At 40.2% G+C, this 25,469-nt stretch overlaps 2 protein-coding genes across 2 annotated transcripts in view; one reads left to right on the top strand and one right to left on the bottom strand.

The window, feature by feature from the left end:
• The window catches only part of cep104 (centrosomal protein 104), a 33,089-nt gene extending 12,995 nt beyond the window's left edge, over positions 1 to 20,094 (bottom strand). Inside the window, exons 1-13 of the mRNA XM_084552862.1 lie at positions 20,001 to 20,094; positions 18,703 to 18,829; positions 18,324 to 18,497; positions 17,457 to 17,595; positions 16,221 to 16,283; positions 12,711 to 12,787; positions 12,062 to 12,230; positions 9,846 to 10,001; positions 9,492 to 9,719; positions 8,494 to 8,706; positions 6,247 to 6,414; positions 4,589 to 4,762; positions 59 to 235 (exon numbers count right to left, since the gene is read on the bottom strand). Of these exons, the coding sequence (XP_084408988.1) occupies positions 59 to 235; positions 4,589 to 4,762; positions 6,247 to 6,414; positions 8,494 to 8,706; positions 9,492 to 9,719; positions 9,846 to 10,001; positions 12,062 to 12,230; positions 12,711 to 12,787; positions 16,221 to 16,283; positions 17,457 to 17,595; positions 18,324 to 18,497; positions 18,703 to 18,815 (1,851 nt within the window). The 5' untranslated portion in view covers positions 18,816 to 18,829; positions 20,001 to 20,094. The remainder of the gene's footprint in view (positions 1 to 58; positions 236 to 4,588; positions 4,763 to 6,246; positions 6,415 to 8,493; positions 8,707 to 9,491; positions 9,720 to 9,845; positions 10,002 to 12,061; positions 12,231 to 12,710; positions 12,788 to 16,220; positions 16,284 to 17,456; positions 17,596 to 18,323; positions 18,498 to 18,702; positions 18,830 to 20,000) is intronic.
• A 928-nt stretch (positions 20,095 to 21,022) lies between these two features.
• lrrc47 (leucine rich repeat containing 47) lies at positions 21,023 to 25,215 on the top strand (the record flags this gene model as incomplete). The annotated part of the gene is made up of 7 exons (XM_084554125.1): positions 21,023 to 21,592; positions 22,028 to 22,489; positions 22,592 to 22,708; positions 22,845 to 22,960; positions 23,936 to 24,038; positions 24,331 to 24,420; positions 24,705 to 25,215. 7 exons carry the CDS (start codon positions 21,023 to 21,025, stop codon positions 24,924 to 24,926), a joined length of 1,680 nt encoding a protein of 559 aa, XP_084410251.1. The 3' UTR covers positions 24,927 to 25,215.
• Positions 25,216 to 25,469: the final 254 nt, after the last annotated feature.

Raw genomic sequence — 25,469 nt, 5'->3', positions numbered from 1 at the left:
GACTGTACAACCAAAAAAAATTGTAGTACAGCTGTTAATAGGTTTCAAAAACCTTTACCGTCATGACGTTGTCCAGGGTGAGGCCAGAGTTGTCTGTGCCCAGCTCGGCGAGCAGTTTCTCCAGCAGCTCGGCCCGACTCTGAGCCAGGCGACAGGGGAAGTTGGATTTGAAGGGCTTCACCAGCTCACTGGGAATTATCGGCGCGGCTCTGACATCCTTCAAAACAGCAATTTCCTAAATGGCGAACATGAGAAGGAGACAATGTGAAAGAGATCACGTGTTTGCATGCTTGCTCCTTTAAACCAAGTAATATGTATGCTGTAAGCCTCTGCTAAACTACAGTATCTGTGTGTTGCCACGCTGTAATTTGTCACTCAACATGAGTATCTGGCAAAGAGGCAAGTCACGACAGATAAGACAAGTGTACAATTAAAGTAAGACGGAAGAAGGCTCTTAGATAACGCTCTCAGTTTTGCCTCGTCAGGTGACTGGAATGTATGTTGGAAATATGGGACACACAAGAGGAGTCTGTAACTTGTCCTTGACGTACAAAGAGGCATTCAGTCATTGCTCTGAACACATCTCAGGATCCAGAAGGGCTGGGTAATGATGTCTATGAGCTACTGAGCTCATGGACATCCTCCCTTCCTTTTCTTTCTAACACACCCATGTATGAGCACACAGGACATATCCACTAAGCAAAAGCACACACACACATGTACGCCATCTCTCCATCCAACAGAGTGGTAACACTGTCTGGTCTTACACAACAGTACATGCGAAGGCACCATCAGAGTGCATACATAACAAACATCCCGCACCAGCACTAGTGGCTCTGTTCAGGTCTTCCAAGAGACAGTCAGGATGACATCGTGTCACATGTTGTACTGCATAACAACGCCTCAAATAAGTTACTAACCCTGGATGTCAAGCTACAGTACAGCATGCAGACAGTGAGGCCACACCACCTGCATACTGTACTGTCATTAAAAAAAAAAAAAAAACAGATTTGATTAAACTGCTGTTTAACTGACTACAGTGTACACGTGGAAATGTTTAGGAAAAAAAAGCAGGTTGATGGCCACTCCCATCTCTGCATGTTTCCTGCTTGCTGTTCAACTATACACTATCGTTTAGGAAAAGGAAAAATGTCCCAATAATAATAAAGAAACAGATAAAAACAAATATTAGGGATTTGGGAGTTGACATTGTATGAATTATATTGTATGAACTGTATTGTAAAATTGTGTAAATTACTGAGTGTTCATTTTTAGATTCATTTAAGATCATTTAACACATAAAGAGGAGAGGTGCAAGAGTTGGGTGTCTAGCAGAATAATAAAATACTGTTCTTTGTATTGGTGCTGGTTCCATAATCTTATCAGTGACATTTGGTCAAGATTGGTAATATTGTTTACCAATATAAATCTTGACTTCCTACATATCTGTCCCCTCTCTGCACATGCACAGTCTAAATGAGCTCAGTGTCCCTGAGGAGAGACTGTTTCTCACAGTTAGGCAATTACAAACACTCTGTGGCATGTCTTTTTTGGAACAACCTTGCAGTTTCTGAGAGATAAAGCAGCATGTTGAGATAAAACTGTTGCCTCAATCTGTACCAAGCACACACTCAAAAAAGTGAACTCTGTGAGTTGTTGAATTAAATAAATGATCCTATTTGACATTTAATTAACATTTATGTGTTTGGTTTTAAAACCAAGTCCACCTTAATAAGTGTAACTTAAAATGAAAACTTGTCAAAGCAAGAGAAGCCAGCTAAGTAAATTCAACATAACACTGTTGAGTGAACTGCACAATCACACCGAGAAAGTTCTAGATGGGTTTCTACGCATGCTCAGAAGCTGATTCCACAAACTCCACTGTTGCTGTGTGAAAATTGACAGGTGGATGTGTTCGGTCAAGAGCCTGATTTCATCAAATTGGCATGTATCTTTGTCTAAGTATATTTTTTGATGTTGGAACATTCGTGAATGGTTAGAGAGAGGTATTGCCGGTGCTACTACTTGTCTTGCAAAAATCTAGCATATATGAACACATGTTAGCTCCCACTAGCTGTTTGTTTGTTTGTCTGTGTCTGCGATGGACTGGCGACCTGTCCAGGGTGTACCCGCCTCTTGCCCGATGACAGCTGGGATAGGCTCCAGCAGACCCCTGCAACCCTTAAAAGGACTTAGCGGGTACAGAAGATGAAGATGAATGAATGTTTTGTTTGTTAATAAATAATATTTTTCACAGAACTAAGGTGTTGTAATATGAATTTACTTACCTACATTGTGTGGAAATTGTTGACATAACTAGGTTTAGTAAGTCCAACATTAATCACCAACTTGATAATAAAGAAAACTATGTAAGTACTGATTATTCAAGTCCGTTAAGTTGGAACTACAAGGAGTTATTCAGTTAGTTTTACTCAGTGCAGCTGAGTTACATTTACATTAGTGAGTTTGGTCAGTAATAATGAATGCTTGTTAAGTTAGCTGAACATTGCCTGATCAATTAAGGCTAACTTGACCAAATAATATTGAAATTACTTAATACAGTCTTGTTGGTTTCACATAAGTTTATTATTTACTCTGTAATAGCAGTATTAAATTAGTTTGAACACAACACAGTTATGTGGAAATTGTTGACATAACTTATATTAAGTACATTGAACAAATTATTTTTTTGAGTGCATGTGGGTAATCTTATTGATGTGGAGGAAAGCTGGACTGAGTTTTGCACGTGCTGCATGTGTTCATTCAGTTTACTTACTGTACGGAGTGTCAAAGGAACCTATCTGATCATTATGAACGTGGACTTGTGGGTGCTGTCCATTTGATTTAATTTGCAGGGATCGATTTAACGTGTTTACAGCCAAAGCACAGGGTATATAATGTGATTACACTGTGTTTAAAATTCAGTCAGGACTGTACTAAAACAGAACCTCCTTGCTTGTGAACAAGTAACGGCACCATGTTAGCCATAACATTGCTTCAATCAAACGAACACAGCGATAAAACTGTAATAGCATCAAGTACAGTTTGTACACAGCTTGCCTTTGATAAAGAGTTACATTGAGTTTTGGACATGCAGAAGCTGGTCTCACTATGGGCCACGTAAAAAGCCAGTAAAACAATATGAAGGCCCTTCATTATTTATGTTAAAGACTTGGACTTGACAAAACAATCTAATGACCAATGTGGAGAATGCAGTTTCATGGGGGAATTAAATTGTTTTGCCCTGTTTTTGATTTTTGGCTGATAATTACCTAGTATGTCTCTCATACTGCAGTAGATACATATGTTATTTTGCACTGACTATCATTTGTTTAAACAGGAGAAGCACTTTTGTTCTTAATTGTTATATTTAGTTTCATTTAATTGAAGATTTTTATATTTATTTATTTAAATGTATGTACTACTTGAATGTACGCTTTCACTTTTCAGCCTTAATCTGTGTTTGCACGCTCATACAAACACAGTTTGCATATTTGCAAATGCAAATACGGAATTTAACAATAAATTCATTTCAGTTTTATACTATATGTACAGTGTCTTGTATCAATTTTCATCTTAATAATAATTCACAATAATTCTAAAGTAAATTTTTCTTAAACTTGAGTATTTATTGCTCAGAGCAAAGACATCCCAGGTGCAGCTCCTGGATGGAAGAGGAAGTGGCTTCATCAAACTTTAAAATCACTTAAAACTGAGATTATTCTTGAGAATTCACTCACGATCCTGTAATCAGTGGTGGTATATCCTTGGTCCTTGATCTCATAGTGATATGATACTGTGTGACTGATGAAGAAATGCACCCATCATGTGCCTACTGTACAAGCCTGTGGGGGCAGTGCTATGATCTGGGGTTGCTGCAGTTGCTCAGGTCTAGGTTCAGCAACATTATGTGCCCAAAGAATGAGGTCAGCTGACTACCTGGATATACTGAATTATTCCATCAATGTATTTTTTCTTCCCTGATGGCACGGGCATATTCCAAGATGACAATGCCAGGATTCATGGGGTTCAAATAGTGAAAGAGTGATTCAGGGAGCTTGGATTGGCCACCACAGAGTCCAGACCTCAACCCCACTGAGAATCTTTGGTATGTGGTGGAGAAGGCTTTGTACAGTGGTCAGACTCTCCCATCATCAATACAAGATCTTGGTGAAAAATGAATGCAACAGTGGATGGAAAGAAATCTGATGACACTGCAGAAGTTCATCGAAACCATGCTACAGCGAATGCATGTTGTAATCAAAGCTAAAGGTGCTCCAATGAAATATTAGATTGTGTGATCTTTGTTTTTTTTGTGGTGGTGACTTTTTGTTTGGCCAGGCAGTGTTTTTTATGATTAAAAAAGAAAGACATTTTTCAAAAACTGTCAGGCAAAACCTCTAACTTAGCTCTACAGAAAAGCCACATTTCAAAATCAGCTTCTCTTCCAGAGGAAACAAAAAAAATAAAACTACTAAGGTACAAGAGAGCAGTCAGGCTGACAATAAGACACAAAATCTGGGATTCAATTCCAGCAGTGTCACTCCCACTGGTACCACATAAATATGAGTCCATTGTGTTACTATACCTGTATGAAGGTGGATGCTGCAGTCCGAAGGCGGCTAGCAGAGTCTCCAGTCCTGGCCAGCAGGTTGGGGCAGACCTGCTCTAAGCAGTGGTTGACCTCAGTCCGGCCCAGTCCCAGACCTGGGATCAGCTGGCTCAGAATTAGCCGAAGAAGCTTCAGTGAGGCGTGGAAAACCTAAGGTAGGAGCCAAATGGAGTTAAGTTTAAAACTTTCAGTTCGCAGAGGGGCTAGATTTAGACATGGTAGCAATATTTAGCTCAAATGGTAAATGGCCTTGCTTTTATATAGCGCTTTTCTACCTATTGGTACTCAAAGCGCTTTACAGTCATAGACACATCTACCCATTCGCTCACACAAGCACACACACATTCACACACCAGTGCCACGCACTGGGAGCAACTGGGGGTTCAGTGTCTTGCTCAAGGACACTTCGGCATGTGGCACATTCCGGGGATCGAACCGCTAACCCTCTGGTTCGTGGACAACCCGCTCTACCTACTGAGCCACAGGTTGTATACAGCGTGTAGTCAGTAATTGTGAATGGAGGCTACTGGAGCTGGTTTTATAATGTTGTTCTGTCATGTTGCAACCACACACATACCTAATACAGTGGAGAACAAAGATACCAACAAATCTCACAGGTCAGTTAAATAAATAATACATTAAATTCATTATCAAAATTATAGGATTACAGTACTCGATACACTCATCAACCACAACATTAAAACCACTTCCCTAATACTGTTTAGTTCTCCCTTTGGCCTCCCACAAAGTTCAGGTGCAACGGGATATGGACACAGACCTTCTGAGGGTGTCCTGTGGTGGACCAGGACGTTGGTAGGTGAGTCTTTGGGTCCTATGGGTTGGGGGGGAGGGGGGGGCTCTGTGAATCAGGCTTGTTCCAGAGCATCCTACAGATACTTGATCAGTTTAGGATATGGGGAGTTTGGAAGCCGTTAACAGCTTGGACTATTTTTCTTGTTTGAGCTGTTCTTAAGCTGTTTTTGTTGTGTTGAAGGCCGCATTGTCCTGCTGGGGATGGCTGTTGCCATTACGGAGTGTCGTTGCTATGGGCTGGGGCTGGTTGGTGAGCAACAATGTTTAGGTGGGCGGTAGGTGTTGACCCATCATTGATTTTTAAGTGGTTGTAGCTGATTGGTGTATATACTAGGGCTACATTCAGAGCCAGAAGTGTATTTAATAGAGACAAAAGATGAAAAGAGTGTATTTTATAGGGTGTACTTGAGATGACTAACTGAAGCACATTTGTGGAGCCACAAATGAATCAGGTAACATCTTAATGGAGCGTTCTGTGTCCGTGTGGCTAGAAAAATAAATCACTAGAATTACTGAGGCACTACTTTTTTCATTACCATACAAGCTGCCCAGAATTACAAGGCCATGCTTGTCAAAACTGTTTGCTTACAGAAGCCAGGTCGGGGAGACAGAACTAGAGTTGTGTGCGGCACAGGGGGAATATTGTCAAGGGTGTGCATGTGTGAGTGTGCTCTTATGTTTTAACAACGCGGATGTTTGTAACAGCAATTCAGAGAACAGGATATACAGAGGACTTTGACAGTGACAAAGTAAACACATCCAGCATGTCCTAGTGATGATGCTTTTCACACCAAGACAGTTTTTTGAGGAACTTTACTCACAGATGGGACTTTATCCAAGAGGGCCTTCTTGACCAGGAAGACTGCAGCTCTTATCATGTTTCTCAACTCCTCCTTGGGGGCGGTGGGTGATACCTCCAAAAGCTTCTTGTACACAGCCAGCAGAGCATCCTCTCTATAGCACCAGGTTTTAGAATAGGCTCTAGCTACCTGGAAAAGAAAAAAGCACAAAAGAGAAGCGGCTACTATAAATGATCTCTGGTTAGTTCAAACATCTGTGACGGCAAAGAAAGATTTACTTCACTAATAGGTTGAATATATCAGGCTATTACTTAAAACAAAGCTAAAACTAGACTTTGAGTTCGAGTTTTCTTAAAAACATTTTACCACTCATCTAAAGACACTGCCAGTCAAAAGTTTGGACACACTCTATCATTTAATGGTTTTTCTTTATTTTCATGATACATTACATTTTAGATTCTCACTGAAGACATCAAAACTATGAATGAACAAATACGGAATTATATAGTGAACAAAAAAAGTGTGAAATAACTCTAAATATGATTCATATTTTAGATTATCTAAATAACCACCCTTTGCTTTGATTACTGCTTTGCACACTCTTGGCATTCTCTTGATGAGCTTCATGAGGTAGTCACCTGAAATGGTTTTCCAACAGTCTTGAAGGAGTTTCCAGAGATGCTGAGCACTTGTTGGTCTTTTTGCCTTCACTCTGCAGTCCATCTCATCCCATACTATCACGATTGGGTTTAGGTCAGGTGACCACATCGTGATGGCATCATTATGACGTCATCGCGTTACCAGCAAAAGTTTTTAAATAGGATGGATGGATCGATAGATAAATGGATGGATAGATAGATGGATAGATGGATGGATGGATGGATGGATGGATAGATGGATAGCTGGATGGATGGATGGATGGATGGATAGATAAATGGATGGATAGATAGATAGATAGATAGATAGATAGATAGATAGATAGATAGATAGATAGATAGATAGATGGATAGACGGATGGATGGATGGATAGATGGATAGCTGGATAGATGGATGGATGGATGGATGATCGATAGATAAATGGATGGATGGATGGATGGATGGATGGATGATCGATAGATAAATGGATGGATGGATGGATGGATGGATGGATAGATGGATAGCTGGATAGCTGGATGGATCGATAGATAAATGGATGGATAGATAGATGGATAGCTGGATAGCTGGATAGATGGATGGATGGATGGATCGATAGATAAATGGATAGATGGATAACTGGATGGATGGATGGATGGATGGATGGATGGATGGATCGATAGATAAATGGATGGATAGATAGATGGATAGATGGATAGATGGATAGATGGATACTGACCAACCACTAGTAACAGTCTAGTGAACCTCATGTTATATTTTCTGTGCTGATAGAGCACTTTTTTTTTTGGACTAAATCAAGTTTGTCCATCATTGAAACCATTTTTAGCCTAACGTAGATGTTTTAGTCCAAATAATCAGACCCAACGCAAACCACAGACCTTTACATCCAGATGAAAGCACTGAATAAATATTCTGAAACAGCTGACATTGTTTAAATGTGTTTGTTGTGGGCTAAATAAATAATAGGCTAAATATTCACACTAGTTTTTCATTGTTTTAACTCGGTTAAAATTCAACTGTAGATTTTGTTGAGTTCATTCATACCAGCTTGGCCATACATTTTTGCCTGTTAAGGAGATTAAGGAGATATTCCAAACAAGATAATTTAAAATCTGCAAATCTTCAAAATGAACCCTGACAGGGCACACCTGTGAAGTGAAAACCATTTCAGGTGACTACATCATGAAGCTCACTGAGAGAAGTCCCAAGGGTTTGCAGCGCTGTGTACAAAGCAAAGGGTGGCTACTTTGAGGACTCTAAAATATGAATCATATTTAGAGTTATTTCACGCTTTTCTTGTTTACTACATAATTCCATATGTGTTCATTCATAGTTTTGATGTCTTCAGTGAGAATCTACAATGTAAATAGTCAGGAAAATAAAGAAAAACCATTAAATGAGAGGGTGCATCCAAACTTTTTACTGGCAGTGTATCTCATATGAGTGGTCTTCAAGAAAACTCAAACAAGTCCAGCTGCCTTTTTGTCTCTTGTTTTAGAAAGAGAGCACCATGACCTCCATGACTGAGAATCTTCATAGACATCTGTGAATTACACAAGACTGAACAGACACTCATAGTCATATTTTTCATTTCCAGATATAGCTTGTTCTTACCAGGCTTTCTCCATAGACCTCTATTGGAAGGCTAGCCTCTCTTTGGGCCTTCTCAGTGAGGGGCTCTGGCTCTCCACTCATCTCAGAGCTGTGTGTCCTTTGCACATCGGATTTGGGGGAGTGCTCCTCTACAGGGCTCTGGACGGCCTCCACTGGCCGGTCTTTTCTCTGAAGGGCTGGCAGAGGTCTCTCGTCATAAGGCATACTGAAAACCTATTAACAGAAGGTTAAAAAGACTGGTATCTAATCTTATATTATAAGGTTTTACCGTTTGTTTGTTTTTCTTTTGTTTTTTGTTTTTTTTTGCATCGAGATCCCTCGGTTCAAAAGGAAAGAAATTTGATCTACACTTTGAAACCTGAAAAGGGTGCACTTTATTTTGAAAAATTCAACAGCTCTCCTCTTGCTCTTTTCACAAACCCTCACTAGCATTTGACCAATGAATAGGTCAACTGCTCAACAACAAAATGACAGTGAATGTTAAACGCCCTCCGTACAAACAGAAGCTCATGCCAGCGAGCTCTGTCTCCTGTGCCCCTGGGCCAACTGGCACTTTGCTGCCCAGTCCAAGGCTCAAAGCCCAGCCTTGAGGCCAGGTTGGCAGCCGCAGGAGTCAGCCAACTGTTGCACGCTTTTAATTAAATAGTGAAACCCAAGCCTGTAGTAGGGCCGGTCTTAGTAGGTGGTGAGTAAAGCACAAAAGCCCCGGCTGGTCATAATCTCCCTGTGTGCTCTAGGTATCAACACTACAGAGGTTTAGGCAGGAGACATGTCCCCAAGGTGCCTCAGTGGAGTAGATTATTTAATACAGGACTCGATGTATGCTACAGGTACAGCCATCTACACGGGGATTATCAACATGAAAATACTGTGATCACTGACCATCCATTGAATAAGCAATGGAAAAGTTGTTACTGTTAAATATCTGTCTACCTGACTGGACATGTTGTATGCTGCATAACAATGCAGTGGAACATATGACAAATAGAGTGGCTTACATCAATCTTGGGTACAGCAGCAGGGGTGGAAGGTGTGTGAGGTTGGCTGCTAAGTTTGGGTGCAACAGTTTCCGCAGCTGGCTGTTGATTTTGATGAGTGTTTGTTTTTTTCGCCTTCCTCGATGTGTCCGTGGATACAGGGGGCCTAGCGGGGACTGAACAATGACCCGGAGAAGGCAGGAGTGGAGGAGAACACTGGGCTGGGGATAAATCTGCTGCCTTGGTGATCTTTTGGGAAAATACAGCAAAATTCTGTTTAGACATAAGAAGTCACAATTTTCTCCAAATATTGTAATTTCCCTGTCACACAAACAGTCCTTCTGATACCATATATGTCAGAGCTTGCTGACTGACCATTGTCATGTCCAGCAGGTTGTGGACTTCCAGCTGCTGGTAGACACTCCTTCTGTACTCCTCCATCAGCTCCTTCTTCTTCTTGGCCAGATCATAGTCTTCCTTGTCGATGGCACACCGTTTCTCCACATCATATCGAGCCAAACGCTCCCCCACCTGGAAGAGCCCAGGAGAAGGAGAGGTTAATTCAGCCCTGCAGGCCCACAGTGATTCTACATTGCATAAGTGGATAAGTTTATGAGGTTCATGATGTCTTAGGACCACATCATTAGTTTCATGTTTGAAAAGATTTAGAATGCACATTGTTCAAGAGCCTGTATTGAATTTCATGTTTTTGTCCCATTGTTTTTTCAACAGGATCATTGCAGATGATTATATATACACTTAATTGCCGGTTCATTAAGTCCACAAATGAAAATGACTGCAGTCCAATGTAAATCTTAACTCCATGAAGGATGTGGTAATATGCATTTGTTAAAAATAACTGAGAGAGCTGTTGATTAAACTGTAAACTGATTAAACTAGGCCGTGGTTTGTCGTGTGTGTGTGGAGACACATTTCTACTTTTTTGACATTTGACCCATTTTAGACAGTGTGCTAGGCTAAATAGGAGAAACACTTCAGTTTAACAGCACCACAAACTACAGCCATCAAAATGATCATACAGTTGAATTTCAACATTGCTTTTATGCCGTTTCAACATAAACTAAACATTATAGATTTAGTTACATTATATATATATTATGTGCATTAGCTTTCATTAGTGTACCTAATGTTTAGGCAAGTGAGTGTATATTGATTTATAGGATTTATACTAAATGTAAGTGGAGATTGTTTAACGACTAACTTGGACTTCATCTCTGGCCCATATAGTCCAGCCCTGGTGCAAAAAAGAGTGCCACATGATGACTCATTGAGATTTACAGGATGGAAATCTGACAACAACTTCCAGTAAGCCGGACACGTAATTATACAGTAAGGGAATTCCTTTAGGCTGAATTACGTTGCTTGCCAGGTGCCAACCCACTCAAAACCAGTCTCAAATGCAGCGCCTTGTGATTCTTCTCTTTGGGATGAAATAACTACTGCAATCTACTCGGCTTACACAAATTTACATCAAGGATGTGCAACATTTAATTCTTTTCTTTCTTTCTATTTTCTAATAACTATATAAGTCCCTAGGCTAATTAAAACTGGGCAGTGAAACTGGAAGAAATACAGCAGTCCAATGTGTCACCTGCAGTCCTGTCTTCTTTCTGACTTGTATTTCCAGATATCATGTAACATCATAAACCATTCTCTGACATCCTGAGGGTGCGATAACAAGGGATTTTCAGCATGACTACTTTGGCACTTGCTTTGTCTGCGATGCTAATATGCTAACAAGGTGCTTGTATGTCTGTGTTATCTGGTTACACAAGGGCTGGTGGCTAGGAGTTGCAGAGACGCTACCCAAGTACCCTCACTGCAGCTGTCGAGCTTATTAAGAATTCATGGTCTGCATGGTAACGCTGTATACAAAGGAGGTCAGTAACAGGAATCTGAACAATGTTTAACAACTACTGTTACAAACTGCTGCGAAATTACACTACATATTTGTTAAAAGGTGTCCCAAGGTTGAGATTTACAGGAAAAATCTATGACTAGAAGTGGCTTTTCTAGCTGTAGTTTACTACACATTGTATGATTCTGCTTTTGCTTCTCATGCTGGTATTAGAAACAATTCAATAAAGTATTTCCTTGAAGGATTAATAAAGTATTCTGATTCTGACTCTGACATTGAAAATGCCCATAATCCCGAGGACATTTGAAATTGTAATGTTAGAATAGTGGAACTGGGCAAAAGCCTGTAAAGAAAAAATGACTAAATAGAGTCTAAAATGGGGTTAAGCAGAAGGAATAGAGATTCCGGTATTTTCCTGGGAAGTTTTGCCAAGATCTACCAACCTTTGCTAGAAAGAGTAGTTGCAGTATCCAGGGCTATTTAGCATGTATTTGCTTAAGCATCTGTGCGCCTGTGTGCTCATGTCCTGCATGTTTGTACTATTACAAAGACGCATTCTCCAAATCCCATTAACACGACAATGTAAATGTCAAAGCTAAATACTAAAGCCAAACCTTAAAATGCAGCTGTGGCATGGCAAAATAGTGTCTTAATGTACAAAATATTTGGTGTAAATACATTGCAGCCAGCCCCTCTTCCTCCCAGTAGCTACCTTTTGTAGATCAGCAATCGCTTGCTTCAGATTCTTGGCCTCCTCATATTTCTCTAGCCGGACCATGTCCTGCTTCTTTTGGTCCAGGAGACGAATGATGTGAGCAACTTCAGGGTCCTGGTACATATCAAAGGCCAGGTCATCCAAGGGGGAGATAGACTGACATTTGCTAAGAGTAAGACAGGACACAAAGACAGCAACATATTAATGCTTAAAGTTGTTACACTTTCAAAACATGTGGCTATATGAACAGAACATCCAATTTTGTGTCTAAATAAATTTGAGATACTACCAGCTTGGAAAAAGGCAGTGCAGAATAGAATAAGAGACACTACACTCATTAAATTGGGCTGGCCATTGTGCAATTTCTGAGCAAAGGGGAAAAACACTGACTTTTCCCACCACCACCCCATGAACACACGCGCACGCAAGGATTGAGACCCTGAGGTGAAACGTCCCTTGGGGGTTGATATATTAAAAGAGAAAAAAATCGAAATGTGTTTTTTCTTTGCGCTGGCGGCCACCTGCATTGTCTTCCAATGCATGTGACCTTGAATGCTTTATTGGTTGGCTTCCAGACTAAATGGCTTTGTTGAAAAATGTTATTGTCACAAGACAAAGAAACCAGAGTTCAATGGCTTAGCCTCACCCCATGAAGGTCGTGTCCAAAGCGGCTTCCAGCTGGGTACTGTTGAGGTAGTGTTCGATCAGCTGCTCTCTGCTTGGCTGGGGGTAAACAGATGGACAAATTACACACACGTGTATATACAGTATACTCTCGTATTACTGTGCTCAGGAAGACCTGACCATTATTTTCTAATCCCAATTAGCTTTGAGGTGACTCTCAACTTCAGCCTTTGCTTTATCCTAGGATGCAGCCCGACACAGGCACACACACAAAAATGCTGTAGGAACAACTAAAAAAACAAAACATGAAGAACAGCACAAGGTGTTCATATATTTTATATGTTATATGTGTTATATTTTCACGCATTTTAATGCTGTAAAGGCATATTGTTTAGGCCTGAGTAAGGAAACAAACAACATTTACAACCGTGAAGCTTACACCCAAGCTGCGTCTATGTTTCAAAGCAACCCCAACTAGAAGAACATTATTGTCTCCATAGCTCATCAAGGAAGCAGGGATGGTATTACCATGCCATTATACCATTATACTAACATTAATATGTTTTAGCAACAAGAACTGATAAATTAGTCTCTGCAGCTCTGAATACAACTTTTGAAACCTCAGTAATATCCTCAGTTCATCAAACCTAGGCTGCATGAAAATTAGCAAAGCATCCCTGGCACAGTGGCATATAGCAGTGCATGCAGATATACACCGATCAGCCATAACATTATGACCACTATCAATGTTCTGCTCGGAAACTTATGGTGGGGCATTCATTCATGTGGATGTTACTTAGACATGTAGCACCCACCTAGACCATACTAGGCACACCCACCCCATAGCAATGACACTCCTTGATGGCAGCAGCCATCCCCAGCAGGATGCAGCCTGACACAGGCACACTTTAGGATCAACTCAAAAAAACATAAAAAACAGCACAAGGCCTCCAAATTCACTAGATCCCAAACTGATCAAGTATCTGTGGAATGCTCTGGAACAAGCCTCATCCACAGAGGCCCCTCCCCTCAACCCATAGGACCCAAAGGCCCCCACTAACAACATTCTATTGCCAGACACCACAGGACACCCTCAGAAAGCCCATTTACTCTCAAGTCTCCTAGAAAAGGCGGTAAGTCTCCATCAAAGTAGTTGTCTCAGAATTTCAAGTGTGGCCATGTACCATTTGCACATCTTCCACACCTCCCTCATTATGTGGACCTCCCTGTGTATCCTGCCCCTCATGATCTTGACTGTTAGCATCCAGACTTTCTGCATCTCCATTATCCTCAGCCCTTATGTCTCTATAGTTCTCTGGCAGTCCCTCATAATCACTGTTGTCACTATACTCATCATCTTTGGAGTGAGTGAATTTCCTGCACTATTCTACAGGCTCCCTATTCTTTGCTGAGCTTGCAAACAAAAGCCTACAAGATATGACAAAATAATAATTACTACTCACACAAAATACAGCTAATCTGCAGAAAAGTGTATGTTTTCAAATGCATAGCCAATAAATATAGTAAATATACACTGACTTACATCCAAAACAGTCACAAGAAAAGGTGAGCAATTACACAAATTGTGTAAAAAAATTATTCTTGGTGATGCACATGGCTTATTGTAATTTACTACTTATCTGAAAGAAAAAATTCTAAACTAAAGGAATAATATTATTATATAGATATTACTGTATATCATCATATTTTTTTTACCTCTAGAATTATTTTGGAATAGAGGGATTGGTAGGCTATACCAGCAGTGGTCAACAAGCGTGGCTGTCTGGTGACCATGCTGGATTCAGAGAAAATGTACTTGCAGTTACAATGACTGACCACAGAATAAAACTCAATGGAGTGGTGCAGCAGAGAGCACTCTAGAGGCTGATATGCAGTTCAACCATAGAAACCAATCACATTTAGGAGACTTCTAAATAGCTGTCCGTGACCACTATGCGTCAGAGGATTAATATTACATGCAACAGCAACACGCATTTGTTTAACAATGAAACCTAGGTCCTTGTTGCTTTGAAATATTCTGTGAACTGCTGAAATGGCACCTATGAACCCGGGATGACGATGTCCTATGAATTAACTGGAGTAACATGTCAAAGTTTACGAAAAAACACAAGTCTGTGAAAGACGGTGAGACAAACACCAACAGCATTAATAAATACAGGCAGTCAATCAAGCACCTGTGAGCCTGCTGAGTGTTACTTAACTATTATGATTATCAACAATAGACCATTTTCCCAGAACACACTGTGACATTTCACAAAAAAACATGTGTAAAAAAATAATATTACTAATGGTTGAATTCTTGTACTTGTATTGTGCCTGCTGGCTCATTGTTACGGAGTAATGGGACCGTTGTGTAAAAGAGGGCCATTGTTAATATTAACAGTAACACCTGTGTTATTCCTGCCAATAACAATGACGAATAACATGTAAATGTGCTTATTATAAAAGCAAAAACATCCAGTCAGAGATCAGATAAAGGTTTATTATTAAAACACAATATTTTTTTTTTAAAGTGAGCATCAACTCAAAATGGTGAAAGTAACCTGAAATTAATTATCAGTCAGTTCAGAGTGGCAAAGATGGGATTGTACGTGGGATTATTATTATTATTTTTTTCATAATTTGGGTAAACCAAGCCTTTAAAGCAGCATATAATTAAGCTTTCTCTGTGTATTCACAATAATGTCCCTCCATGGGACAAACGCAACTTCCAGCCACAGAGCAGATATAGGAGAACGAGATCTAGCCGACCCTCCAGACAAGATTACTGCTGTGATGGAGGTGCTCAGAGTCGGATTAGTGGACCAACAATGCACAGCCTGTTCACTGGAATCTGTGTGTGTCTGTGTCTTTCCATGTCTGTCCGTGTGTGTGTGTGTTTCAAGGCGCTCTCACTCCTCCAGAGTCTGTCTTTCTGCAAAACTATCTGATTACAGTGACTAACTAAAGGCCTCCTGTTTGATTACATACTGCCCTCCCTTTGTGTCTCATTACTACATGCCTCACACATATGTACACACCTACAACCGTACATACACCACACACACGTGTACATGCAATACAGGCAGATTCACAGTATATGTTGTATCTGGAACAGAGAATCAAGTTTGTCTTCGCAATATAATTATGTGCTACAACATCAAATACTTCTACTAAATTAGCATTATAATGTGTGAAGCTATATTTTGTTTGTCCGTCACCATTAAGTGATTTTATTTTGTGCTCTAACAATCTAAAAATATAAATGATCTGAAGAAAACAGAGGTTTTATGGCGGATAAAAGAATGATGACAAAACTTACTTTACCATTTATCTTTAATAGACCTGTTTTCATATTAATATGCTAAACATTCTAACTGGCATAGGTGGTTCACTTTGAGTGGCTGCATGATGAAACATCAATCCACCCTAATCTGAGGGACTGATGACAAAAAATGCCTCACAAAACCACAGCACAACATCACCACCTACTGCTGTACAGATGTAAGTTCAGAAGAGAGCGCTCACTTACGATTGTGTTAAAAGCATTGGCATCCAAAGAATCTCCCAGAACATTAATGGCAACCAAAGCAACCTGAAATCATAAACAGATGATGAGATGGTGGTGAGGTAGTAGAATGAAACAGAACTGCGAGAAAAAATCCCAAATCAATGCATGTGATGAATGGGTGATTGCAATAAAGATATAGTTTTTCTAGTCAACAAATAACTGAACATACACAGGAGAAACAAACACAGCAGTGAGCCACCGTGGGTGCTTTTTGCTTCCATTATGAACAAATACTGCAGATAATCTTACTCATATGTCTGTACCACATATATACACTGTCCTGCAGTCATAAATACATAAATACTATAAATATTCCTGAACAAATTCACACTGTATGGCAGTCTGTGTAACATTTGTTAAAAACTACTGCTCCATCAATTTTTAGGAAATCATTTACCTTTACCTAATAATTGAATAATATATGTGGGGTTGTTTCTGATCAGCAGTGGAAAGGCAATTTACAACAATATGAAACAGAGAAAATGAAGCAAATCATGATGCTTTACAAGCATTACAGCAAATCAGCAATGTTCCTACTGACTATCTGAATGGGAATTAATAAAATATCTGTTTCCAACTAATTACGTGACTCATCATTTCAGAACAAAGGAAGATGCAAATGCACTTTATGAAGCTGAGAATATAATCTCAAGAGTGTCTAAAGCAGGTACTAACCATATGAAGCCACACTACTTGGCAATCTAAAAATACCTTCTAAACACATACATGAATCCATCACAAACTACCCTAAAATGGCTTACAATAGGATCTATTTTTTTTTTTTTTACATAGTCTAGCGTCCAGACACATTTGCAGTAGTCTAAAATCACCACAGCACATTAAAACAATGAGATGCTAAATTATAATCTGAGAGGGTGCTCTGGTCGCCTGTGTTGCTATTGGATACCTGGTTAATTGCTAATTGTGGCTCCTAAGAGCCTCACGCCACAATCACAACAAAACATCTGCGTCATTCAAACACTGTAGGAAATATCTGGAAAAAACTAGTTCTGTCAAATCTAATGTGTGTATAATGTAAAATGTAAGGAGAGTTTTAACAGAAAGGGCTCCATTCTGAGGTGCTATGAAAAGTGAATACAACCCCAGATAAACCAAACTGCTCCAAGTGCCAGACTGTATCAGTCAAAGGTAGATCACATACAGTGGTCTTGGTGCATTGCTAACATCTGAAAGTACCTGATGATAGTGATTGTAACGGTTGACGTGGTTCCTATGAAAGGTTATTCTCAGGTACGTTCCAATGGCATCCACATGGACTGACTTTAGCTCTCGAGCTTTGAAACCTGTCTTCTCGTTGTCCGACAAAGACACATACCTATGGGAGAAAATACAGTTGTTATATTGTTATTATCAACTTGTGGCATTCAAGGAATGGAGATGTACAGGAATAAAATCCATTACTTAATTTCACTGTAGTGATTAGATATTTAGTAGCAGTGCACAGCATCTCTGCATCCCCATTACGATATCTCCCTGTAAGATATTACTGAACCCATTTATTGACTGCTTCACTGTGAGTAATGTCTCTCATATTTGGTTTGGGGTTGTAGTTGTCTTTGTAGCTGACAGTGGGTCACTAAGGGATGCTCCAGGCTCTCGTTGCTTCTGTAACATTCTTGTATATTTTCGACCCCAAATGTCTCCAAGTGAAATAAACTCTCACCAACTCTCCAAGCTTGCTATCAGCATGGTGAATGTGGTGGTGTTTCCCTGCAGAACTCTGTGTTTGTCAATAACTGTGTCAGAAGCCGCTATTGGTCAGCACCTTAATCGAATGGCCAAAAAGTTGTGTTTAGTTAAACCCTCATACTTCACGTTGCTAAATGTTTTTTCCGCCTGTCATCGCTTATGTTTAAGTTGTAAACTGCGGATCTAAGGGGGTTTGTGCACTGGGCATGAAAGAAAATCTTCAATTCTTTGCATGTGTGAAAGTTGAAACCCAATGGCAACAGCTGTTTGAGCTAATTTCCTAAAGCACCCTGTTTTAACCTAATATGTACAAAACTATTTTAAAACTAAGCCTGGCCGAGTCTGCAGTCTCACCCAAGTCTGCGAAGTTGTGCAGGGAAGGCTGAAGTACTGGTTTCAGGGAGAGTGTCTCCGATATGGAACTCAACCTTGGCCGGGATCAGGTACTGGTGAGCCAGCAGCTGCAGCTTCCTTACCCTACTTCTTTCCACCAGCTGGATGGTGATGTGCTGAGGGTAGGAGCACAGCCTGCAGAGAATTTAATTCACAGAAGCTGGAGTTATTTTAAGAGGAAACGAGAAATTTAAGAGACATCAAGTTTATAGAGCTGATGCTACAGTAGTACTGTTTTAAGAAAGGGAGAAGAAGGAAAAGAAAGACTGGTGATGGATCTAGATGGAGCAGAAAATGGTCTATGTCCAACTATAGCTTAATGTACAGTGAGTTAATGTACCTGCTGGATCTCCAGCCACTGACTGTGGGCGCGTGGACCGTGAGCTCCTTGGCACTGAAGTCATCCTCATGACTTGAACAGTCGACCACAATGAATCCTATCTTCCTGGGCATACTACTGATGGACACTTATAAAACACAGACAAGATTTTTTGTAGCTGATATTTAGAAAAAGGAAGGAACAAAGAAGGCCAAACAGTCATGATGAACAATGAGGCTAACTGCAGTTGATGTTACAATTATGTTACAAGCTTGGATTCTCACTGTGTGTGAGTAGCAAACATATATATATATATATATATATATTTTAAATGTGTCCACGCTATGTAACTGAAACTATATTTCAATTTTAGTTCTCTAAATAGATAGATTGTTCTGATTTCAGACTTCCCTATGCAATGTCATTTTTAATAAGCGTTCTTGTATGGGTACTTTTTTTCTGAATACAAACGGTTTGTAGAATAAAACATGCATATTTTGTATCATACTGTAACATTATACTGTAATAAGAACATATATCCTATCCTAGATCCTAGTGGTGGCAGTTGGTCCACATGAACCTCTTACATACAGAAGCAATTTACAAATGCAGCCAAAATACATCAATGTAACTACAATTATTTAAACCAAAAGACGCTTCATTTACTAGTAAACATACATTAATAGTGTTAAAAAAAAAATAGAAAACATTTAAATCATGACGTTAGAGCAGTTAGGTAGCAGTTGAATTCTATGTGTAGCGTACTGTCTGATATATTCATTCATCTTCTGTAACCGCTTATTCCTGTTAAGGGTCGCGGGGCTCTGCTGGAGCCTATCCCAGCTGTCATCGGGCGAGAGGCGGGGTACACCCTGGACAGGTCTCCAGTCTATCACAGGGTCTGTCTGATATATTAATAGGTCTAAATGCTGATGGTTAACTTCTATTTCTCAAGAGAAGTTGTACATAGAAATATTAAAGGGTCAGTTTGCTGCATGAAGTTTGGTATGTGGTTTTCCACGCGGAATATAACTATCCAGGATATGGGATACATAATATTCCTGTGGAGAACAGAGCGGCTTTTCTTCCTAACTTGAACGTGCTTAAGAGGGGCGGGGGGGCATTAGCTAACCGCTAAACTAACTGCACAATCAGCCTGCATGGCTAACCTAACATTACCCGTTTCCTGAAGGTATTCTGGCCGGCTAAAATCTGACAAAATATCCTGACAACTATCATTCTTTATGTCATAGGTTTTGTTATTATCCGGCCGGGAGTAATTTGACCCATCCTTGCGTGTTCTTTGAAAGATATCTTACCATGAACATTACCGTAGTGTTGACAGCTCGTACTCCCATCTCATCTCCATAACCACCGCTGACAACAACCATCGCTGACATGCGCATTAGTAAACTCTTCGGTCCGCCCCAATGAATTGTGGTCAGTGTAGTTTCATTGGTTTTTGACGTCGAATTTACCTTTTTTAGTCTTAATTTAATTAATTTAATTTTATATATGTATATGTCTACATGTATGACAAGACGACAGTACTAGTATTAACTCTTCATAAACATTTGATTTGATTTTTGATTTTTACAGAACTATTTTTTTTTTTTATCTTTATTCATCAAGTAGGAATGAGGAAATGGAGGATTTTAAGGCCTTGTAGATACTAATCGTCCGGGTAGCTTTTTGATTTAATATATTCTAATTTCATATTGGATTTCCGTTCAAACATCTGCATTTGTCGATGTAAAACTTCCCATATGAAATAATAAGACTTCTAAAAATGTGAGTTTAGTAAAAACTAACTTCCTTTTCTGATGGTTTATCTTAACCCTTAACCCAGAAAGTGTTTTATTTTATTTTTTGTTTTTTTATTTCTTCCTGTTCTTCGGGTTTGGTGGACCCGTGGACCAAGTTGACGCAACGAAATTATACAGGAAGTAAATTCTGCTCTTCAGAATAAAAGCTTAACAAGCAGCGACACTTTCAAAATGGTTTATTTGGTTAAGTAAAAAGGCTATATAATGCTTTTTAAATAAAATAAAATGACCTCAAACTTTAAAAAAAAAGTTTGAACACACACCTCCTTTCAAGTATTTGAACTTATTTAATTAATTGCCTGGTGGATAGTCAACACATCAAATAAAAAAAAAAACGAATTCACAAATATCATCAAACATATTAAAATACATTATATCTTTTATAAAACTGAGACGTAGGTATAATTGTTTTCTTCCACAAATCGGCACGGTCAGAATATGGACTTAGTTTGAAGTTTTAAAACGGAAGTCAATATCTTCGCGAACTTCACAACAACTGGTATCTACAAAGAAGCATGGATGACATGGAGAAATGGCCAGAAATAGAGAAAGCCGCGGCAGAGAAGAGACGTGAATTGGTTTTACAGGGCCCTGCTGTTGACAAGAGAATTTCCTCTACCGGGGTGCTCCCTTCTTCTATCTATTCCCTGGCGCTGCTGAATTATCTGGAAGTCAGCCAGTGCCCGAGTTTGACAGAGATCCACGAGGGCATCCGGCATCTGACAAACCTCCAAAGCCTCATCCTGTGCAGAAACAAGCTCGTCTCCGTTCCGGATGTCCTTAGCAACCTCAAGTCCCTGAAGGTCCTGGACCTTTCAGTCAACAACCTGAAGGTCTTACCAGCGGGAATCACTCAGCTGAAGGAGCTAAACACTCTCAATGTGAGCTGTAACAGTCTGGAAGTCCTTCCGGAGGGACTGAGTCAGTGCACCAAGCTGTCCACCATCAACATCTCCAAGAACCACATCGCCGGGTTCCCTGCTGATCTCTGTTCCGAGCGGCTGGATCTGCTCAGTACCCTGGTGGCCTCTGACAACTCCATCGAAGAGCTGAGTGGAGACATCCACAAGCTAGCTGCTCTAAAGGTGAGCCGAACTTCATTCCCAGACATGATGTTTCCCACCAACAAACTTACATAAATACTACTTTCTTGTATACATGATAAGGTGTCGTTACTTAGCGCAGCGTCCACTATACTGGTTATTTGTTAACAAAAAGATTTTATTTCAATAAGCTTTTTTAAGGGCATGAAATATAAGCCGAATTTGAGAGAAGCTATCAGTAGTTGTGGTGTGTGTCTTAAATTCTAGCTAATGACTTTTCACATTTGCTAATATGCACTACATTTTTAAATTGTAATAATTTTCAAGCTAGTTTGGCATAATCTTCACACAAGAGAGGATATCAAGATCTGTGCCTGCTTCAGTGCAATATATTCTCACTGTGCTATGTGCTGATGCCCTTCTACGGAGTGTAACCCTTAACTGTTGCAATTGTTTTCTTCATACGTGTCTCTGCAGGTGCTGGATCTCTCCAACAATAAGCTGAGCGAGATCCCCTCCGATCTGAGCGACTGCCCCAAGCTGAAGGAGATCAACTTCAAGGGCAACAAGCTGAGTGACAAGCGCCTGGAGAAGATGGTCAACGGGTGTCAGACCAAGTCCATCCTGGACTACCTCAGAGGAAAAGGAAGAGGAAGACACGGGGAGGAGGCAGGCGATGCAGACGGAGGGCGGAACGCAGACAAGAAAAAAAGGCAGCAGCAGAGGAAGAAGAAGGAGAAGGCGGCAGAGGATGAGGACGAGGTGGAGGAGCTGAACAAGATGGTGGTGAGGGTTCTCCACGTCTCGGACGCTCCCACTGCGCTCACGGTCACAGTGAACGCAGGGGTGAAAGACGTTCGACCGTACTTGGTTTGCTGTTTGGTGAGAGGCATGAACCTAAAACCTGGGAATGCTCTCAAACGCTTCCTGATGGCTCAGGTAAGATCAGAACCTCCATAGTGGTGTTTTCTCTGTGACTAAAAATAAGAAATGTTGGCACCAAAAATAGTTATTTTATTTATTTATTTTTTTTTTAACTAGACAAAGCTCCATGATGACTTGTGTGGCAAAAGGACCATCGCAACCATTGCAACTCATGATGTGCAGCTTCTCAAAGGTCCCCTGATGTATGACGTCAAATCACCTACACAACTGAAGGTATGCTGTTCCTGAGGGATTGATTGTTTTCAAATTCTGACAGTCATACAGTGTCAAAGTCAATGTTTTTTTGACATTCAGAAAAGCCATAACTTGCTGTGTAGTAAACTGTCTAACCTAAGATGATACCTGTTAGATTGTGGCACTGGGGCGGAAGGAGATGACGGCTGTCGAGTTGGTGAGGCAGCTTCATTTAGAGGCGGACGAGCTGAGGAAGCAGAAGAAGAGGCAGAACGTCACTGGCCTCCACAAGTCAGTACCACAGATGACTCCTCTGTACAGCGTCAGCTTGGTTCCTGATCTTTATTACAGACTGGATCAAGGGTTACCTTTGTGTCAACACAAGCTGATTTTCAACACAAAAATTAAGTAACTTACGAAAAAGCTTTACACAAGATGTCGCTGGGTTATTGTCGGGGATCTAGGGCGGTGTGACCATTTAAACACAGAATCCAAGAAGTCATTCTAACAGTTTATTGAATGAATGGGATGGGTGATGGTGATGGGTGGGTGGACAGGTGGATTTTGGATGATTTTTCTGACTAAAATATAAAATTGCGTAAAGACAAATTAAACCTCACTCAAGGCAAGTCAAAGGTCAGCATTTTAAATGGAAAAATAAAAGTAAAGCTGATAACTAATCAGGTGTGTCAACAGGTGTTGTTCTGATGGAGGCACGGTTTTATAACCTCCTGGGTGTGGCTGGCTGGTTGACTTGTGATTCAACAACTTATGTAAAGGACACAATGACCACTTTGCATTCTGTGGTGCACAAGTCACATTTGTAACTTCCTTCCTCATTTGTGTTTGAACCGGTTGAACACATGAGGGCAGTATAAGTATGTACTACCACAGCTTTAGGCCGTCGTAGGCAGTAGGTGTTGTTAACATAATTTAAACACATACCAAGTCAGAAGCTTATGAAGTTTTCTGTATCTCTGCAGCCAGCACTAAAACGACACGTTTAAATCAGTACAGCTGCCATGAACTAATGAAACCCTTTTTACCAGTGGATTTTGAATCTGTAGCTAAAGCCAGAAAGCGCTGCTAGTTGAGTGGACGCCACTCAGGAAGACAAAACATTACTTGACAAGCACTGTGTTACACACACCAAATCAAACCTGCAGAGATTCACGAGTGTATGTGACAGCTGACAGCCCAATCAGAGTTGAATCTTAGTATTTTTTCCAAGTTGATCAAAGTTAAAGTAGTATATTTTATTCACAGATACCTGCAGCTTCTGCAAGGAAAGCCCCTCTATCCCTGCCTAGTGGATGCAGAAGGACATGTGATCTCATTCCCACCAATCACCAACAGTGAAAAAACCAAGGTGTGTATAAGATTTTCTTCCTTAACCCTCGTGCTACCTTTGGGGTCTCTGGGACCCCAAGCGAATGGACAGACAGATAGAGATCATGCAAGAGGGTAGCACGAGGGTTCATTGTGTGCAGATGTACTGACGTCATATTAGACGCTGCTTCAGTGTTTATGTCTGAAAACAATGGCTCTGATGTTTACAGAGAGAACTATAACATTTCACTTGCATATCAGGTTATGTTTTGAGCCAGGTTGTCCCCTTGTAGTCAGGTATCTTGTTGTTTTTTGTCGTTTCATGATATAAGATTAAGAAGACGACCACAGAGTTGTTCTTGGAGGTGACGAGTGGAACCAGCCTGCAGACCTGCAAAGACATTATGGATGCTCTGATTGCAGTAAGCTTCTCACTTTCTCTCTTTCCTCATTGTCTCTGTGATCGAAGAATAATTCTTGTCTATTACAGTGTGGAGTGATTTTAGTATTTTAATCAGAACTTTTGCGAGCAAGTTCTCTGCAATAAAGATCTACAGGTTTATTTGACCCTGCTGATCAGGCATTTCCACTGTTTATATTTGAACAGATGTTACATGCCTTAAAGAAACCGGAGATCAATGAATCTGAGTTGTAACATTGCATTTTTTCTCACACTATTAATTGCCGATTCCTGTTTCCTAAACAGAAAATGGCAGAGTTGAACAAGTTCACTGCAGAGCACCGGGAGGAGGTGGGGTCAGAAGGGGAAGGGGACGCCCCACAAGTGCCTGCCGCCAGCATTGAGACCTCCAGCGAACTGATTGTCCAGCAGGTTCGAACAGTTGACCAAGATGGGAACCTGAAGGTCGTCTATCCTTCAAAGACGGACCTCTCCAATGACATAGGCAACTTGACTGTGATATGGTAGTTGCTCTTTGGGTTACCACTGATGTTTACATCCATTCACGTGCTACATTTTAACTGATTAACATTTGGGAGAGTGTGGCGACATCATTTTACTTTGGGGAGCACTTCAATTTGTGGAAATTAGAACATTCAGTAGCAGTTAGATTTTTTGAGAAAATGTCAAATCAGTAATGAGTGTTGCCTGATTCTAAATGTTAATATTTCTGATTCATGTACAGCTTTTCGAAACACATGAAGGCTAATACTTTAATAAATCCTTGTGCCACCTCCTAAGGGCATGCTTCACATCATATACTGTCCAGATGTCCTTAATTTTGTATCGCGTTACAACTGAAGTTAATTTAACTGACTGATATTGATCGGTGACTTATATGTACACTTTTCTCTTAAAGCATTGGAACAGTGAGGCCAATTCCTTTATTTTTGGTGTCAAACATCTGGGTTTGACATCAAAAAATGAATATGAGATCAAAATTTCAGCTTTTATTTCCAGGAATTTACATCTAGATCTAATACACAACTTAGAAGATAGCATTATTTGTAA

This window comes from Chelon labrosus (genome assembly GCF_963514085.1).
Source record: "Chelon labrosus genome assembly, chromosome: 10".
In the NCBI taxonomy this organism is placed as follows: Eukaryota; Metazoa; Chordata; class Actinopteri; order Mugiliformes; family Mugilidae; genus Chelon; species Chelon labrosus.
This window is presented reverse-complemented; position numbering and strand designations above follow the sequence as displayed.